We start from the raw sequence: 19,957 nt of genomic DNA, 5'->3' as shown, positions 1-19,957 counted from the left end.
ACAAGTAGATAGACTGACAGATAGTCTATTATTTAATTAATTAAGTTGAAAATTTGATACTGATCTATAATTCTGACTCTAAAACCATATACTAATTCATTCATGTAATAGGTCACGTTTCGTGGGTTATTATATTCATGTGTGCACGATAAACATACTATATACATTAGATGGATCTCGTTTAAAATTTGATTGAGATTTGCAATCTTCGGGTTAAGACAGCATTCCAACTTTATTATCGATACTCTTATGAGTAATTGTCTTCGGTAGCAGACAGGCACAATTTCATTTATTTACGATCAAACTTGGGAAATTCTAAAACGTAGAGATTCATCAAAACATGGTGTGGTAACTGAAATTCTTAAATTTTATTTTGGGCCCTCTGGTAATTGCGCTTAAGGTGTGGGTGCCTTTATAATCTATCCTGGTAAGTCGATCTAATAAATAATTGAGGAGTCGGTAGGATGCGTTTATGTCACGAGGCCCCTTAATTTCGGAGTCCTATTAGAAGCATTCAGTCCAATCAGCTTATGGCCGGCTTCAAGTACAGTAACTAATGCTTCAACTTTAAACCTTTGCTGCAATCAAGAAATTGTATAAGCTGGATCAATGAGCAAGTGCGTCTTTGCCTTCCTTTTTTTTTTTTTTTTTTTTTTTTGGTTTGTTTGTTTTTAAATCTATCTCCATACTGGAACTGTTTATCCTTAATTTTTCGAAAACAAAATATATTCAAAAAGTAGACATGAAAAACAGACATGTTAATTATAAATATTAATAAAAAACTATCAGAAGTTATTTGATTTACTAAGAATTTTTCAAACATAATTGCTAGTGAGTTCGAAGCTTTTACTTCCTCTGAGAATTTCACAACAAACAACGGGTGTGGATTCGATTCCGCCGAGTATCCACGTGATAATAGATTGCTTAAGATAGCAGTATCAGCCGACTTCAGTTGCAATGTAAACAGAAAGCGAAGAATTCATCATGCACTTATCATTTCGATGAGCTTCATGTTATAGTAACACCTTTTGAACTGTACTTGATTAATTCGCTACCCATTATTGTGGTTTTAATATTTTTGTTGTGATGGAAATTGTGGGTGATATGTATCAACCTTTCTATCCCAATCCAGATGCAGTAGTTTACAATGTGGTAAATTTCTATTATATTTAAATTTATTTCTTAATATGGGGTGGAAAATAGTACAAGCCGATAAAATTTGCATTTTTGTTCTTAAAAAGATACATTCTCTTTGTTGTAAAAATTTCTTGCTTCCCAGCAGATAATGTTTTGAATTACAAAATCAAATATCTCGTTATATTTTTTTAGCATAATTTAACTCTGTTGGCATTGGAATGCCATAATATAGTAGGTAAATTTTGGTTACGCAAATCATTCATTTTGTTATAAATTTTTTTTCTTTTCATAATTCAGATCATATTTCAGAATAAATGCAGATCTTTGTCTGAAATATTGAGATTATTTTCCTTCAACTTCTGTTATATATATGCTTTTTAGTGCCGCTGACTTTTCTTCTCTTCTTAGTTAATACAATTTAAAATTGTCTTCACTGTGGAGTTTCAGTTAGTATTTACGAAAAAAAAATCTGCCTTTCCCTTCTTTTTTTGTCATAAATGATAACTAGCAATACTTTATCAGTCACAAGTTTTAATTTTGTATTTAAATATTTTACTTCTACAATTTGATTGCATTTTTCTGAAAAACTCATTGTATCTGTCAGCTGTCTAGGGAATCATGTATTGTGTTTCAAAAAATAGATTAATTTTCTGTTTCTGTTTATTTATATAATTTATGACTATGCGGATATGAAAGCTGCATTAAGAAAAATGTAGCAGTTGTTATTTAATATTCACGAAATGATAAATAGAATGTATTATTCTCCAGAAAAATAAAGGTGTGAAATAATATTATACACTGAAAAGATATTTGTGAAATTAACCGTACTTTCAATAGACATATTTAATCAATGTTTCTTCTTTTTTTTTTTTTTTTTTTTTTATATCTTAGACCATACCCTATCAAGGAGGAATTCCTGGTGGAATATATGATGGAAAGATGATTGAAATTAGTGGCTCAGTTCCATATGGGGCTCATAGGTAAAAATTATTTTGTGGTGGTTTTTTGTAAGTAATAACTGGTATGTAAATAAAAGCTGAAATATGCAATGAAAAGACAGTGAAATTATGCTATAAGCAAGTAAAAATAAGTATTCTGATAGAAGGCAGAAATTTCAATCTTTATGAACATTGCAAGATTAATTAAAATTGTGTTTGGCTTTCTTTTAAAAAAAAAAAAAAAAAACATGACTCATTAGTTTGATTTGTTTTGTAAATCATTTTATAATATTCAGTGTTGATTATGATTTTTTTTGTTACCATATGCAATTTTTACAAAAATATTTTTTATTTAAATGTAGAATATATGTACATCTAAATAATTACTTATATATAGTGTTTCATATAAGCTATTACAAGGATGCTTTTCATAAAAATATAATTGTTATCCCATAAATTAAAAATACTGTTTCTTTACCAATTTCATAGAAGAAATTATACCATTGCAATAATATTAGAGAAAAAAATATCTTCTCTGTTATTGTTATAAATGGAATTAATTCCTTTATAAAAATATTAGGGACCAAATTATTAATGTGGTTACATTTATATTAGTAAGGAATTTGGCCAGCACACCTTGTTATAGACATTAAATTGTTATGGAATTTCTGTTGTATATTAATGTCAGTATATTTTATTCTCTGTTCATTTTGTTTTTTTATTAATATATATATCACTTATGTCAGACTTTGAATGGTGATACTTATCTGACTTTTTTAAATAGACCCAATGTCACTCTTAGTTATAGGACAGTGCAAAAAATTATATATTTTTATTTGATAATTTGAAGACCTGCAGATTAAATTTGTAGAGTGAGCGAAATATTAATAATATTATAATATCTGTATCTCTTATATACTGAATGGAAAAGTCTGTTTAATAGTATCTAACTGAAAGGAAAGATTACACATAAAAATAAAAGCTGAATGTCAAATTGAAGGTTGAATATGTGGCTTTCATTTAACATTATGCAAATGTATAACAACTAAAAATAATGTCACTGAAGAAATATTTTAAATTTCAATTAATTTATCTGGTTGTAATGGTTATGAAATATTATGGTCTTGAAAGTGACAGTTATTCCTAAAGTATGAGGCAAATTAATTTAATACTTTAATTGCATCAGTTTAAATATTATTTTTATAATGTAACAAAAAAAATTTTTTATGGGGGTGTGATTAAATGTCACAGTATCCAAACGAATTCTTTTGGATTAATAGGATATTTCTTTTATTCATTTAGATACAAATGGAATTTAATGCATTAATCTAGATGCATTATAATATATGCTGAGACAAATTTATTGGTTCACTAAAATAATCCAATAATAAATTACACTGAAATAATCCAATAAATGAAACAAAAAAAAAAAAGTATTTTACAAGATAGTTCTGCTGATTATGATTGATTTTTACTTGCTCTATATAGAATATTTTTTGGAAAAAAATTTCTTGCTACCTTTTAAAAGTTTATTTTAATTTTATTTGGAAATAAAAAAGAATAATTTAAAGGAAATTATTTCATAATTTTTTGTATTTAATTTTTTTATCTGAGATTTTTATCTTTCTATTGCTTTCCATTTTCAGGTTTGAGGTAAATTTGAATACTGGATTTGATCCTTCTTCAGATCGAGCTCTGCACATTAGTTGTAGATTTGACCAACACTGTGTTGTCCGCAATAGCTATGAGAGAGGTTGTTGGAGTATTGAAGAAAGGCAAGGAAGTTTTCCGTTTTCTGCTGGTCGGGATTTTACATTGATGATTATGGCAGAAATCGGCTGTTATCGTGTAAGTATGCAATATATATATATATTTCAAAACATTCTATATACAATCTATATATTTCAGTCTTATTAAACGTAGCCAAACTTATTTGTTGACTTGACTGTTTCATGTATGATTAAAACTTTTTATGAATATTAAATTTTTTGATGATTTTACTATAGTACTATACTTTTTTTAATTATTATGCATATTTCCTGGTATTATGTAAGTTGTAAATGTAACATTTATTTTCGAAACGTGGTTTAGAAGAGTGTTTTTACAATGTATTGCCTTATGTATCTAATTCTAATCAAGAATAGAAAAGTGACTAGAAAAATAGGATAAAAATTTACAGTACATTTTGGTTCAATATAGTTCTAGAATTTGCCATTTTCTCCCCTTCTGTTCCTTAGATGGAAGCAGTTTCCTATTTGAAAAAAGAGGGTGTCGGATATCGATCTTCAAACTCTATTATGGATCAATATTCCTAATTCTCAATACTCGTGTGATGTAGTATATAAAACTCGATGCTCTTCAAAAACTTACTAAAGCTTTTAATCTACATCACATACTATTTTAACTGCATCTAATTTCATTCATGAACGTCTGAGACTACGACGCACAAAAAACATTACATCAAAAACATAAAAATTGAAAAACAGAAGTGCTCATAAAGTTGCCAGATACAAGAAAGATACAACAAAGTATCTCGTAACCAGTCCATTTTCTACAGACGGGGTGGGGGAAGCACATAAAAGCATTGAATAATTTCTTAGTGCACTGGAGTAATTATGAGAGTCAGTAATTTCATTACACAATATAATTATTTTTGAATCTTAAGTAATATTATATTTGATAAAATCGTTTTTCAAAAGCTAAGTAGGCAAGTACAGCTGATATTAGTAAACATATTTCAACAGTATTTTTTTTTTTTTTTTTATCATTGCCCACATCATTATTATCCACCACTATTGATATCTAAAGATTAATTTTCATATTGAATAACTTTTAAAATGTCATAAAAATATAATTGCTGCAGTCAACTAACAAAATTTAAAAAGGATATATTCAAATTAAAAACAAATTTTTTGCTTGCTTTTGAAGGTGTTTCCTAATTAATGCTCATCTTATTAAATTTGATTGTTTAAATCAAATAAAGTATTCAAATATAAGAAATAAAAAATAGATTTAATATGATTTGCTTGAAAGAAATATATTATTAGAAAGAATACTAAAAGAAAATTGGGATAAATTAAAAGACAAAACAAAAAGCAAGTTGTCATTTCATATAATTAATGCTGTTCATCTCCTTTCCTTCCTTCCGTATCTTATTTATTTGTTTTGCAAGGGCTTTGACCACAAATCCTGATAATTAAAAAGAAAAAGAAATCCATAAAAATTAGACTTGCCATAGTCCAATATGGTATAGTACTTTTACAAAGATAAATGTTTATATATTTGAAGAATGCAAAAATAATTTCCGTGCAATCATTCTTTTAGAAATCATTAACTTCAAAATTTGGTTTATTTCTTGAATAAAATTTAATAAAGAGTTTTTTAGATACACATTCCTTTTTTCCAAAGTACTGAGTGCTGAATTTAATAGCTCTAGGTTTAGTGCTTTGTTCTGTAAATCAACAAAATACTTACTGAATTTCATCTGTATTGATGGTAGAGAATATATCTAATATTCAATAATATCATCGCTGTTTTGTTAAATTTTTTATTTATGTCTGTTTGTGATCATTTTAGTATTTTTAACTATAATCAATTGACAAAACACATTTTATGTTTTTGTTTTTAATAGATAGCTGTTAATGGTCAGCATTGTTGGGAGTTCAATCACAGACTTCCAATGGAACGAGTCAATTCCGTTTCCATTGATGGTTCCGTCCAAATCCATAAGATTGAATTTATAGATAGAATGAACCCTGTAAGTAACTTTGGCAATCAACTGGAAAATGATTTTTATCTGTTTGATTTAGGTTGGAAGGGTTGCCACTGGGAGAACTGAGAAAACACAAAGAAAAATCATCTAAAAAATTAGAAAATGCATCGAAATTTAAAAATTTTCATGAAAATACAAGGAATTTTTAAAGTTTGATAGCTTTTTTTTTTTCCCATCTAAAAAAAATCTTGATTTCTAAAGATTGCAAGAAGAAAAGGTCATAGTCATAGATAGGAACAAAACCATTCACGATTGTGCAATGTAGTTCACCCCTTTTTATTTTCTATATAGATCATTTCAGTTTCAATTTGTGAGATGATTGTTCTTTTCCCCTAAGATTCTCAAATTGCTAATTGCAATGAGTGTCATAAGACTTAATTAAATTTCTATTTTTAATGAATGAGTGAATCAAATTGCTAATTCTAATGAGTGTACATAAGACTTCTGTAATTCCATGAAAGAATTTATTACATTTCTCTGGTAGGAACATTCAATCTATGGAAGTAGCACAGTAGTGTTTAGTCTACCATATTTGAGTTTATTGAATTGTTTATTTATTATTTGAGAAACTGCAAGCTTATTCAGAGTAGAGTAGAGAATTATTTTTTAAATAATAAGCTGCTCAAAATCCATATTTAATATGAAATGGGTAGATAAAAGAATTGAACCTGATTTTACTGAATGAGTTTGTGAAGTACCACAAAATCCATTTGTTGTATATGCTTGCTTTGAAAGAAGGTAATAAGCCTAAACAATATGGGAAACAGGCATTTAACAGTCATATCAAAAGAAGAAAATGTACATGACTGCCTGCCAGTTCATTGATGTTGGATAAGAGGAATACAGGGAAGGATGACACGTCAAATCTGAAAACATCAAATTGAATGTCCGAAAATAAACTGATTACGAACTTCTTGATTCAAGAACAACAATTTAAAGCTGAATTTATATGGTCATTAAAATTTGTTGCATTACATTTGTCTTTTAATGCATTCAGTGATATATTGGAACTATTTTCATATATGTTCACTGAAAGTAAAATAGTTTAAAATGTATGTTAGACCATACAAAAAGGTCATGCCTTATTTGTTAATGATTAGCTTCATGAAACTGAAGGCAGAAAAATCTGCAGTAGTTGATTCCCAAATGGGAAAAATGAATAAATAAAAAAAATTAATCTTGCTTTTTAATGCTTTTTTGTTGGGAAATCATTAAAGTATGAGTATCATGATAACAGAAATGTTTTGTGCTTTGTTTCTCCCAAGACTTTAATTTTGTGTGATTTACAATTAAAGAGCATGAAAGTGTGTAAATATGAATGCTCTTTTAATATGCTATTATTTTAAATAAGGTTAAATTGCTTTTTCCACTCCTTAAAGTCATATTGCATCATAACTAGCACCTGAATGCTGTTTGCACATTTCCTTGAATATGCATGGGGGGGGGGGTTGATACAGACTTCTACATGCTTTCATGCCAAATAATTTTTTTATTTTATATTTTTCATCCTATTAATTAATAAAATTTAATTGTAAATATTTATTTTTAACATTTTAATTAGATAATATTTATTCTTAATTGAATTAAATTGTAATAGTTCTTATTTTGCAATTATTTATATTTATAAGATTTAATTTAGAACTTTTGTAGTAAATATACTATATTTTGTATATTTAACAATTTAAATATTTCAAATTACCTAGAGCAAGAATAAAAGTATCTACAAACCTAAAATATTCATAATTACTGCTGTTGTCACAAACAATTTATGCAATTACTTCAAAAGATTTTCTTACATACAGTTTGCTGTATTCTCCTTTGGGCACACCACTCCCTGCAAAAGGAGGAAAGTGAAAAAAAAAAAAAAGTGACAGCAAAATCGATGTGTATACAACCATTAATGACATTAATTGTGTTTTTTATTATATTTAAGAAATTTTAATGACCTATGCTCGAAAAATATAAAATAACTTAGGTAATGAGGTTTTGATGTCACCAAGATTATTATTTTTCTTTTGTAGAAGTTAATAAATTCTAAAAAGCATATTAAACTTTTACTGCAAGGTTTTAGATCGACTTTTTCACAATACAATCTGAATGCTCATCTTGCATAATAAAAGAAGCAGTACTTTTGTATCAAGATATATAGTAGCTCAGTATTACTAAATAACTTCCTTTATTTGTAAAGTACATTCATGCATTATAAAAGCACATGAAATAATTCATATCAGATCAAAATATTAAAACATGTGCAGTGATATTTTAGTTAAATAATTGACAGTTCCCATACCTGCTACTTTATATATGTATAGTTTTAAGTACTCTTTTTTTCTTCTGTGAAACCAAATATCATAAATATGTTAGTTAAAAAGCACTTCATTGTTTGATCATTAAAATTTCAAAATGTAATGTATTGGGGTTTTTTTTCAATAGAACCTTTCATCGTAGTTGTAATTAAAACCTTGCAAGGTTGCATTTTTGTAAGAAAAAGCAATTGTTTGAGATTCTTTATTTTTATTGAGGAAATGAATACTTGAAGACTTTTATTTTCTTACTCTGGTATCTGGTTGAATGTTTCTTAGATACTTGAGGAATCTGTTTCGTATTGATTAAAGTACAAAAATGCTCTTTTCACATTGCTTGAAACATGTATTAGCCAAAATATTATGCTAATATAGAAGACAATCAAGCGAGTGGTAAATATTGATTTTTGAAGCAAAAAAAAAAAAAAAAAGTTTGACCTCTAGTGTCTTTAGATCAAAATGAAATAGCCTCTGAGCATATGAAGTCAAACCTCCTGTTCATTCTGTTCCTACTTCTATTGCCATCTAATGGCTTTTAACTGCGCTGTTAGCCAACTTGTCCCTGGTGCCAAATAACCAGTCTCCCCTACATTTTTCAAAATCTTTTTGAATGGAAATAGCAATGAAAAATACAAATCTGATTTGTGGCAAGCTTGATTTATAACTCGTCAGTGGGAATGGAACTCAATCATAAATTGAGAAAATCTATATATGTGGTCTGCTTTCAAATAATTAAATATTTCTTCATATTGTACAAAAATTTTATTTCAGGTCTACAAATTTTAATGTCTTCTGCATGCATTGCTTTTTTTAAAGAATATAAAATATCATTTTTTTTATGTTGGGCCACTTCAATAATTGGAACCAATTAACTTTGGAATATTTTCCTTCTCCAGTATCGACCTTCACCTTACAATCCTCCTCCTATTGCTATCTGTCCAGCTGCCAAAGTCGACCCTGGATTTATGCCTGTAGGTTACTAATTTGTTATTTTATACATTTCCATGAGCAGTCATATAAAGTTGTGGAATGAAAAACTTTTTCATCTTCTATGATTTTTGTGACTTTTTGAGTAAACTTAAAAAATAAATAGTGAATAAATAAGGATCTGTATATGATCACAGTTGAATAAAGGAATCAAAGAAAAACTTTTATAAATTTATATTTAGGGAAGCCATTTATGTCAGCAAAGTTTATTATCTATGCTTAAATTATTACGTAACTACTAAATCATCTACTTGAGCTGGAAGTTATAAAGACCAAATTGAAAGATCCATGCAAATTGAGTTCTCTTTAAAGGATAGTTATTTATGCAATCTACATGGTAATATTTCCGAATTTATTTAATTGAAAATAATTCATTTTTTATTACTTCTTCAGTTTAATGATAAATTTCTTTTCCTCAAATGTAATTCATTTAAGAATCCAAACCCTTTCCTATGGTTTGTTTTAATAAAATGATTTTGTAGCAAAAGAAAATTGATTTGATCAAACAAATTTAAATCTATTAAAATGTTCATGAAGAGCAGATTTTCATGTTTTTTTAGTATCCTGGCAATATAAATTTCCATGCCAGTTTCACTTTTTTAATTCATCATTATGGTAACTAAAGATGTATCTGAAAGAAAAGGTTAAAAATAAACATTATCATTCCTCTACTTTGTCTTGCATTTTCTTTTATTATTCCTAAAACATCATCTGGGGTTCTGGGCATGTCAAGCTGCTTGCATGGCTACATTTTTAAATATAAAATAAAAGTTACATTTAATAGATAATCAAATGAGAACCCAAAACTTTAATGAATTATTTTAAATGTGTTCAATTAGTGCCTTACATTGTATTTATTTGGCTTAATTGAGGCAAAATATTTTGTTAAAAGCAGGCCTTTTCTTTTATTTGATCATTTTTTTCAGTCATGACCTATTTGTTTCTTTTCTGTTCTATTTTTTTTAATTATTATTATTCATCCAATTAGTTCCTATTGAATAGAGCACCTGTGCTTATTACTAATCAAATCGAAGCTTAACATGGGAAGAAACTGGTTTTGCCTCTCATCAAAAGCAATACCTTCTGTCCCAGATGATGCAAAAATTACTGTGTTTAGTGATCAATATGTTTACTAAAAATGTGATAATTTTAATTTTATTTTGATCATTCTAAGGTTGGTTTGTGATAAAAGTGGAAGCAATAAATTTAAATATTCAGGAATAATCTGTCTTTTATATTATGCTTTATAATGTGTTTTTTTTATTGGGAAAAATTGATGATAACGAAAGAATAAACAACTATATGTTTTATAACTTCTCTTTCAGGGAGTCGGGCCTGGAATCTGCCCAGTTCCTTCCATTCCATCCTTCCCGTCAGTTCCTTCCAATCCAGGCACTTGCACTATTCCTGCTTATCCATCTTTTCCTCCTACCACAACATGTGTCATCCCACCGCCTGAACAACTTCCAGGTTACATTCCAGGGGGATCTAACTTGGCACCTGTCTATAATCCAGTAAGAATTCATCTTAGTTTTTTAATTCAAAACTCATGTTATACTTTAAAAAGTAGGAGTATTTTTCTCATATATTTTCATATTGTTTGCTTATACAATTTCATTGTATGCAGACAAAAATTAAGATTTTGAAAAAGTACTTTCTATTAACTCTATCTAGTTTTAACCATTTAGCTCCTTAAATTTTTGATTAACGTTATAGCATTTAGGCAAGTGAAGGATTTTAATACAGATCTGTTACAAATTGCATTCTGACTTGTGGCATTTTTGATCTCTTCTACATTGACATAGTTTCAAATTTGTTTTTTGGCTTAAGGAGTTCTAAAGCATAAAAGATTTTGTTGATTACAATAGTTTTTTTTCCCCCTATATACTTCCAATAAAAATAAAATTTGAATGAAAAAATTTATCTGTACATATAATTTTTAATTTTTTTTTTTTGTCCAGGATGCTTTTCTTTTCTTTCTTTCTTTCTTTTTTTTTTTTTTTTTTTGGTCACTTTTTGTATGAAAATAAGCACAATGTTTTATTTGTATAGAAATAGTTTATAAATTAAAAAAAATAAATACTTGTGAGTGAAATGAAATGCATATAAGTGTGAAGAAAATTAAATAAGGCCTCTAATATCTATCACAATTTGATGCTTTAAAATGCTAATATAGAGAGTAGTATTAGGATAAAAGTCGTATATAAAAGATTTAATTAAAATTAAGTGTAACCAATATTCCTATTAAAACAGCTGGTTATCAAGGGCACCTTGTTTATACTAAAGTTGAAGTCATGAAAATAAAACTAGTCCATGGATTTAAAATAAGACTATAAATGCATTTCATTAATATGTGAACATTTCATCTCCAAATATTTTGGGGTTCAATAATATTTAACTCCATATTTAAATTTTACTCTTGTAATGTTATAAATTTCAAATATTTTGATTTTATTGATATATTGATGATAATTATGATGATGATTGATAATTATTACAATCTTATTCTAAAAATATATGGATTTGTAACATTACAATTTAATTCTATAGTATAAAAAAAATTGAAATGTATTTCACATTATTCAATTTACATTATAAAATCTAACAAAATGATGCTATTATTAGATTAGTGTTTAAAATACTAATATGATTGATATTATTTTTGCAGCCTATACCATATGCATATCCTATTTATGGTGGTTTAAAATCAGGTATGATGATTTATATCAGTGGGCGACCCTCTGCAAGTGCTCATAGGTATGTTTACTTTAAAAATGTTCTACCAAGCTGAAAAATTAAAAATCTGTCTGCCCATATATATATATAATATACTGTATTTACATTAAAGTGTTAAAATTTAGAAGCTCGTAAGAATTTTTGTTAAAAACATTTGCTATCCATTTTGTCCCATTTTTAGTTTGCAGTGCAAAATGTTGACTGATTGTTGTATTTTTTTGTTTTAAGTTGAATTCATAGTTAAGTCCAGAAACTTATAAATTTTTCTTAAAAAATCTGGGTTTGGGAAATTCAGTGTAATAGTGGAAATGGTCAAAACACATTTCCTCTGTCTATTAACCATTACAGTAGGGCTGAGGAAAATCCAAGATGTTTAAAGATGGGGATTTCAGAGGAAGAAAGGAAAGCGATTTCCCCTCCCCTTTTTCAAATTTTCAGCTGGTAAGATTTGCTATTTATTTAGAATATTTATGGAATTAACTACTAGTAATCTACCAGATAGAATTGGTTAGGTTATAGAAAGTTGCTTAACCTAACCACTTCTATCTTGGTACAAGAAAAAGACAAAAACTTGCTGATACAAAGGAGGTGGGGATTAGGAGGAAAATAGACTAAGGAGAGTAATTTAAAGTTTTCTTAATCAGTATGAATATCTTGACTTCCTTCATAATTTATGACATGGCTCTTTTTTGTTGTAATAATATTGTTATAGAAAACGGTCTGGTGTGTGCAATTCAAGAAGTCTGACAAGATGGATAATGTATAATGATGCTTTATTCTACAAAAGCACCTAAAATACAGATAGTCAAAGCATACACAAAATTAATACAATTAAAAAGTCAATAATGAAAATACAAACATCAAATTATTAGTTTAATAAAAGCAATAATATATGTACCTCTAACGAGGCAGTGACACTTCAAAAAGGAAATTAATTCTTATATCTCCATAAAAAAAAAAGTATCAAATTTTAGTGCCTGGATTCCAGCTTCTAATAGAAATATTAACAAAATTCTTGTGTCTTCATTTTCCTCGCCACATTCCTTACTTTTCAGCAATGATACTAACAGTGCAAAAAAAAACACTATTGCACTCGTAATAATTTTTGTGTTTTTGCACCTGGCCAAATGGCTTCAATATTTAATTGGACAAAATTAAGGAGTTTTGCCATAGGATTATATATTCATCTGGATTGCTTTTTTCAAATGGAGCATGTTGTGTGAAATTAACTTGCACCTGCAGATATGGATCACAAAGGGTCAGTAATTAATTTTTGCATGAAATAAAAGTTGATTTAAAACACTGATAGAAAATTTAGACAGCCTGAGAGGTTCCCATCCATTTTACCATGTGTATTCTTACATACTCTGAATTTTTTGTTGTTGTTTAAACAGTATTTAGAAGGGTTGATTTTGATGTTAACAGCATAACCATAAGTATCCTGCCTTTTTAACTAGTCAGATCCTAGAAATGGGAATGGTTGTTTTATTTGTTATAGAGACATAGATGTTTTAGAATTCTTGGACAGTGGTTAAAATCAATTGAAGGACTAGGATGTGCAGCTGGCTATCTGTATCATTGGTGAATTGTGTTACTCTTTGTCTCCCTTTATTAGCATTAAACGTAATGAGTATAGGACATACATGATACGTCCTATAGGTTAATGGCACAATAGAAATAAAATCATAATGATCTTTTGTCTTAGCTTAAACAAAAATTTTTAAATATAACTATTGGTATGGTGTACCTAATGAAAAGAATTAAATTTTCATTAAAAATAGAAATTTAATTTTAAGGTTAAAACATTGGTATCATTTAAAAGATAAATTTTTGATCTTTAACTTCATGTAAAAATCTTTTTTGTGCGGTAATATTTTCGGAAGTTATAGTTAGAAACACGCCAAAATTTCGCTTAATTTTTAAATAAATAAAATTCTAATTAAAAATTCGAAAAAATAACCCCCAGGTGCACATTCCCGGCCTCCAAGGTATACACGTGCCAAATTTGGTAGCTGTAGGTTGAATGGTCTGGCCTGTAGAGCGCCAACACACACACATTGAGCTTTATTATAAGTATTATAAGTATAGATATATGCATGCTTTGCATATTTCACTAAAGAGTAGGAGCCATAAAAGCATAATTTTTGTAACTGGATGATGGAAAGGAAGGGACAGGTAATTAGAAATGTAAAAACTAGCTACCATTTATTACTAATCATACTATGTACTATCCAATATTTTGTGGAATTTTTTGAACTTTGAAGGGAAACCCAATACATGAAAGAAAGTGATAAATTTGTCATCTATTGTTACATTTCTTCAATATTGTTGAAATTATTTTACTTAATATGTTTAATTATGTTTTGGAAATGAAGTAGGAAGCTTTTATGTATTATTTACAATCAATTTTTTTTTCTTCAAAATTTAGAATTTAACTTTATATATTATGACTGATTATGGATTTTTTTAAAAATAGTGTGATGGAATTTCAATTAGGGACTCAGTATAAGATAAGATACTAAAAAGTTTATTTAAGCATAAGTTTAGAATTTACAAAGTCCATGTTTAGAAGCTGCAGCTATTTGCATGAAACCCAAGCAGTGTATTAACATGAAAAAAATATATATTTCTTTTTAAAATATAAAAGCACAAAATAGAAATAGAATAAAGTTTAAAATAGAAATTTTTTTTAAACAGAAATGTATTTTTTTTGTTGTATATAACAATTTTATGCTAAAATCATATTTAAATCTTTCTCTCTCACATCAACTCCCCCAGGTGCTTTACTCCCGAACATTCACATCTCAGAACACTTGCATATATTATGTGAGAGGAAAATTTTAATTTTAAAAGCTGTAATTATTGAAAAGACCAATAAATTGTCCTTTTGAATGTTATCATAGCTTAATTAAATCAAGAGAAAATTTCTAAAAAAGTACAAATTTGAAAAAAAAAAAAAAAAAAGCCATTATTCTTTTAAAAATTGGGTGAAAATTTTGCAATTCCCCTTGAATACATGTTACATAGAATATTACAACTATAAAATTTTCAAAATAATTTCTGCATTAATTTCTGGAAAATTCGACTTTAAAAAAAAAAAGAAAAAAACCATTAGGTTATGGAAAAACGCCTTTCAAGCAATAAGGATGTGGAGAAATAATTAACTTTTACTTAATCTTAATTACTTTTGTCTTAATCTTAAGACCTTAAATTTAGAATTGTGTCCGCATTGAGAAGCTATTATTTTGTGGTTAGTAAAATAAAGTCCATTTTAAATATGTTGACATCTTTGTTTAATTAAAGTACATACATTTGCAAAAAAAGTTATTTAGAAGTCATTTCCCCAAGAAAAAATATGTTTAGAATGGGGAGTTGAAGCTAATAGGATCATACTATACAGCTTTTCAAAGACTGCTGCATGCGGGGTTTTTTTAAAGATTTGAATTGGGAAAGATGCGTAGCAGAAATTTAATAGCTTTGTATGATTGAGAGGGTCAAAAGAAGCTACCATATGTTTCCCGAATGAGGGAAGTAAAGACAAGACTATGAATCTAAGAAGAAAATTTTAAATGGGAAAGTTATAAATATTAAATCAATTTATACATTGAGTCATTGAATATCCATGATAAGTTGTAAGTTATATTAAACTTTATAATTAAATTATGTTCTGACCTAATGGGCAAAAGTAAACTTTTTTTTTCTTTTTTGGCAATTTTCGAAAATATATCTATGAGCAATCCAAATCATTGGACAGAAGAAAAAAATTGTATTCCAAAGGTATTGCTTAACGTTTTCAGATGACAGATTATAATGGTCGATTCCAAGTGAAAAAAACTGGGAAAACTAGACTTTAGGTTCATTTTTTGTCTCAGTTATGAAGTCTAGATTCATCTTCGAACTACCTACTATTAAATTCTTTTCAAGCACCAGGTTAAGATTTATTTTTTCAACCTTAGTTTTCACGATTTTTAGAAAATCAGCCATCTTAATACCATCTAAAATTGTAGAATAATTAGAATAACTTTTTTCAGTCAGTGAATTTGGAAAAATGTTCAGGCATTTTTCAAAAACTGTTTCTTCGATAAATATGAATTTTTCGAGAATAATGTAGATTTTGATCTGAAAAGGTTTTTTTTGCACTTTTCATTTGAGGTGAATGGCGTTTTATTTCAGCTCTTGAAACTTTGTCTTCGACTCTCCCTTTATCCTTTCTGATATCCGAGTGTCTATGTTACGGTATGGTTTGGAATACCAGCCCAACAAATTAAAGCAATAGAATTGTTTTTGTCTTTTCCTTTCTTTTCAAAATGCAATAAGGCAATTATAATATTGCAAAAATTTCTGTACTTATAAATAAACTTGCTCTAGAAACAAGGAAGCAAAATCGGATATGTAGTCCGTATTTTCGATTCACAGTTCTTAGAGATAGTATTTGTGCATGCTTGTTAAGAATCTGTAAATTCCTTTTCTGCTCACTTGATGTTCTAGTGAAGAAGAGCGTTCTACAGATATTTTAATGAATGTTCGGAAAAAGTGAAGTAAAAAAAATCCTCTGGGCCTGGCGACAAAAATGAAAATTCTCTAATAAGTAGGAATTTTTCTTTTGGAAGCCAAGATGCGGGATACTTCTAGATCTTCTGATGCCTTGTCATAGGAGCTATTCAACGGAGGCGCACACATGAAGTGTTGATCACCAGCAAGTTCTTTCTTATGCCTTTCCGATTGTTTAATAGCGATTGTTGCTTGTGTGTTGTTAATTTCTGCAAGTGTTCTTTTTCTGTATCCTTCGGCTCTCTTTTGCAATCGGAATTTTCTTGTTTTTTTTTTGGGGGGGGGGATAAAGCATCGTTATGAGGCTTGACAGACTTTTCACTGTATACAGACACTGGTCAGATTTTTCGTAACAGTATGTTTAAAAAATTGCCTGAAAGCGTGAATTTTACATAACATATATTTTAGTTTGAAAGCAGAGACAGAAACTTAGTTCAGATGAAGTAATATTCGATATAATGCAGTGAAGCATGCTTATAATATTCCATATTATATTTCGACAATGTAATTCAAAATATTTAAAGATTAGATAAAGTATTACAATTTTTTTTATCTACTTCTAGTATATTAAGAATAATTTTTCTCAATGGGAGGAGGGGGGGAGGGAAGATGGATTGTGACTTATTTGAGATGTTGGATTAATTTTGTATTTCCACACATTAGTAAATTATATATTTCTGTAATGTATTCGTTATCTTTCAGAATTAGTGTTTAAGAATAAATATCTCATCAAAGCATAGAAGCTATGAAATATCCGTTAATAACTTGCATCGTGCATTTATGTTACCTGAATATCATTTGGAATGAATCTGTGTTTATGCCAGATAGCATCACAAACATTTTGTTCTTTAGGTTCACCATCAACTTTCAGAATGGTACAGCTCCCTACCCGCCTCCAGACATTGCTTTCCACTTTGACGTCCGCTTTTTCAGCCGCTCCGTGGTGCGCAACAGCCGATGCAACAACACCTGGGCTGCCGAAGAGAACCTCGTTGCGCACTTCCCCTTCCAACCCTCTGTCAACTTCGACCTCATTATCCGGGTCGAGTTCGAAAAGTTCATGGTGGCCGTCAATGGCCAACACTTCGTCGAATTCCGACACCGCCTCAAGCCTTTGGATCGGTTCGATACCCTCTACATCGAGAACGACGTCATCGTTTCTTCTATTCGTTTCGCTTAAAAAAGTGCCTTTTGAGACCTTAATTTTTTTTAGAAATTAATTTTTATTATTTTGTAATGGAAATGCATTTAATGTGGAGCATTTCCTGAACCAGAACTTAATTCTGAGCTGTGCCTTTAAGAGTACTTAGCAGCTCATCTTAGTTTTACAGAAATTAAATTATTTTTCTACATAATTATAAAAACATAGGGAATTAAATGTTAGTATCATTTTCTGTCATCTCTTTAAATGGTGCCATTCAACTGTTTCCTATATGCATATTTCTATTATGAAGCTCATCTACATTGATGCAAATCCCCTGTTATGTCAAATTGTAGCTTTTCTAATTTTAATAAATAGAATTGTTTTATACTGTGAGAGTTTTAAGACGAATGTAAAAACGGCTTATCTTTTAGTGCACTTTCCAGTTCTTAAAAAATTTTCAGTATTTTTTATAATCAATAAATTATAAGATAGATTGCACATTTACAGTGCAGCCATTTTTTGAAATGTGATATTGTTGTGATAATTTTCAATAAAACAAAATAATTTGGAATAATAATTTCTGTTGATTTAATGAGTTGAGCATTCATAAATTCATTAAAAAAAATGTCTGTTTTTCAATTTTTCTGTTTTTTTTTTTAATTTGAACATTAGCATTTATGAGCTTTCACCAATGGATGTACCTATCCTAAGATTTAATAGTCTAAAATATCTGTTAGCATAATTGGCAGAAAAATTTCTCCTTAATGGTTTTGTGTGATTTTCGAATATTCCATCAATGAAAAAAAGGCATAACTAAGATTAAAATCTAAACAGAGTTTGACCAGAAGAATTTTTGATTTCTCAACTCACCTCCATCAGTGTTGGTTGAATCATAAGAATATGAATTTTAAAAAATAATAAAACACATTAAGTAATATCTAAAAATAGATTTTTTTTTAATTTTAATTGTTTCTTACTTTTTAGCCATTAATTATTATTATGCATGTTATCAAATGCTCAAATGTATTTTTTCCCAAATTTACTATCAAGTGACATTCTTCACATTGACTGATTTTGATATTTAAATACTAGTAAAATGAAAGTTCATAGAAAGTACACAAGTCTGTAACATTAAAAATTACCTCGATGTTACAGATTTTCAATCGACTTTTTTTTTAATTGCAAGACCGGGATCGACCTTGCTTAAACTGCTCGGCAAGTACCTAAACCCGCTGCCTAAGTATAACAAGTCGAACGACATAATGTCAAGCCACATGTCTTAGCATTTGTATATATTATATGCTAAAGTATATCCCTACATAAAAGAACTGTATATGTTACAGAAATAAGTCTGAGCAAGTTTTAAACGGAATCGTTTGAGTTTAGAATATTATTCAGTGGATTTATTGTATTTCTTAAATATTAAATTCTTTTAAATTTATAAAAAATATCACTATATGAAAAAAAGAGTTCCTCTAAAAGTTATAATAATAATAAAAAGTGAAAGAAAACGAAACTATAAGCACGGGATCGCACCTGCGCAAACTGCATGCCAGCTTGCAAACCAAGACCCGCCCAACGGCGTAATTTAAAGCCACATGTCTAGGCTTCTGTATATATTCTATACTAAACTGCATCCCTACATTAAAACATTAGACATATTGCATCGATTACGACTGCGCTTGCCTAAAAGTGGAATTTAATTTAGAATTTTATTGAATTGATTTATTCCATATCTCTAGGAATAATAAATACTTTATTAAAATTATAAAAGAGCTTGCAAAAATATCACTTTATGAAAAGAAAACAAAATATATATATATATATATATATATATATATATATATATATATATATATATATATATATATATATATATATATATATATATATACAAGATCCTCTAAATTATACAAGAAAAAATAAAATAAATAAAAAGTGAAAAAAAAAAACCGGATTTGTAAGTCTCGCTTTGAACCTGCGTAAATTGCATGGCACATCGTAATCATAAGCACACCACTAACTGTGCCATGTCAAATAGCGCAATTTAAAGCCACATATAACTACTAACCAAACTAGGCTTCAGTATATGTAAATTTAGGCTTTAGCATAAAATGAAAAGGAACAGGGCATATTAAAGCCTTTTAAGTCCGCGCATGCCTAGAAGGGAATCGTTTTAATTTAGAATTGTATTCAATTGATTTACTGCGTTCCTTAAGAAATATTAAATACTTTAATAAAATTATAAAAGTATCGCTACATGAAAAAAAAAAAAAAAAACATTTTTCTGAATGTTACAGTAATTAAAGAACAAAATAAACTGGAAGTGAATGAAAACGGAGCTGTCATACTGGGGTCAAACCTCGTAAACTGCATGGCAGCTTGTAGC

General features: G+C 28.4%; 1 protein-coding gene across 3 annotated transcripts in view; it reads left to right on the top strand.

Moving 5' to 3' along the window:
* Positions 1-18,145, top strand: part of LOC129966899 (galectin-6-like) — a 36,385-nt gene extending 18,240 nt beyond the window's left edge. Inside the window, exons 1-8 of one of the 3 annotated variants that reach the window (XM_056081508.1) lie at positions 911-1,152; positions 2,029-2,117; positions 3,722-3,923; positions 5,707-5,832; positions 9,047-9,121; positions 10,463-10,651; positions 11,806-11,894; positions 17,277-18,145. In XM_056081508.1, the coding sequence (XP_055937483.1) occupies positions 1,087-1,152; positions 2,029-2,117; positions 3,722-3,923; positions 5,707-5,832; positions 9,047-9,121; positions 10,463-10,651; positions 11,806-11,894; positions 17,277-17,604 (1,164 nt within the window). In that variant the 5' untranslated portion in view covers positions 911-1,086 and the 3' untranslated portion in view covers positions 17,605-18,145. Of the gene's footprint in view, positions 1-910; positions 1,153-2,028; positions 2,118-3,721; positions 3,924-5,706; positions 5,833-9,046; positions 9,122-10,462; positions 10,652-11,805; positions 11,895-17,276 lie in introns of those variants that run through there. The other 2 variants (XM_056081509.1, XM_056081510.1) reach the window with 2 other exon arrangements.
* The last annotated feature ends 1,812 nt before the right edge of the window (positions 18,146-19,957 follow it).

Source organism: Argiope bruennichi, chromosome 4 (assembly GCF_947563725.1).
Source record: "Argiope bruennichi chromosome 4, qqArgBrue1.1, whole genome shotgun sequence".
Lineage (NCBI taxonomy): Eukaryota > Metazoa > Arthropoda > Arachnida > Araneae > Araneidae > Argiope > Argiope bruennichi.
This window is presented reverse-complemented; position numbering and strand designations above follow the sequence as displayed.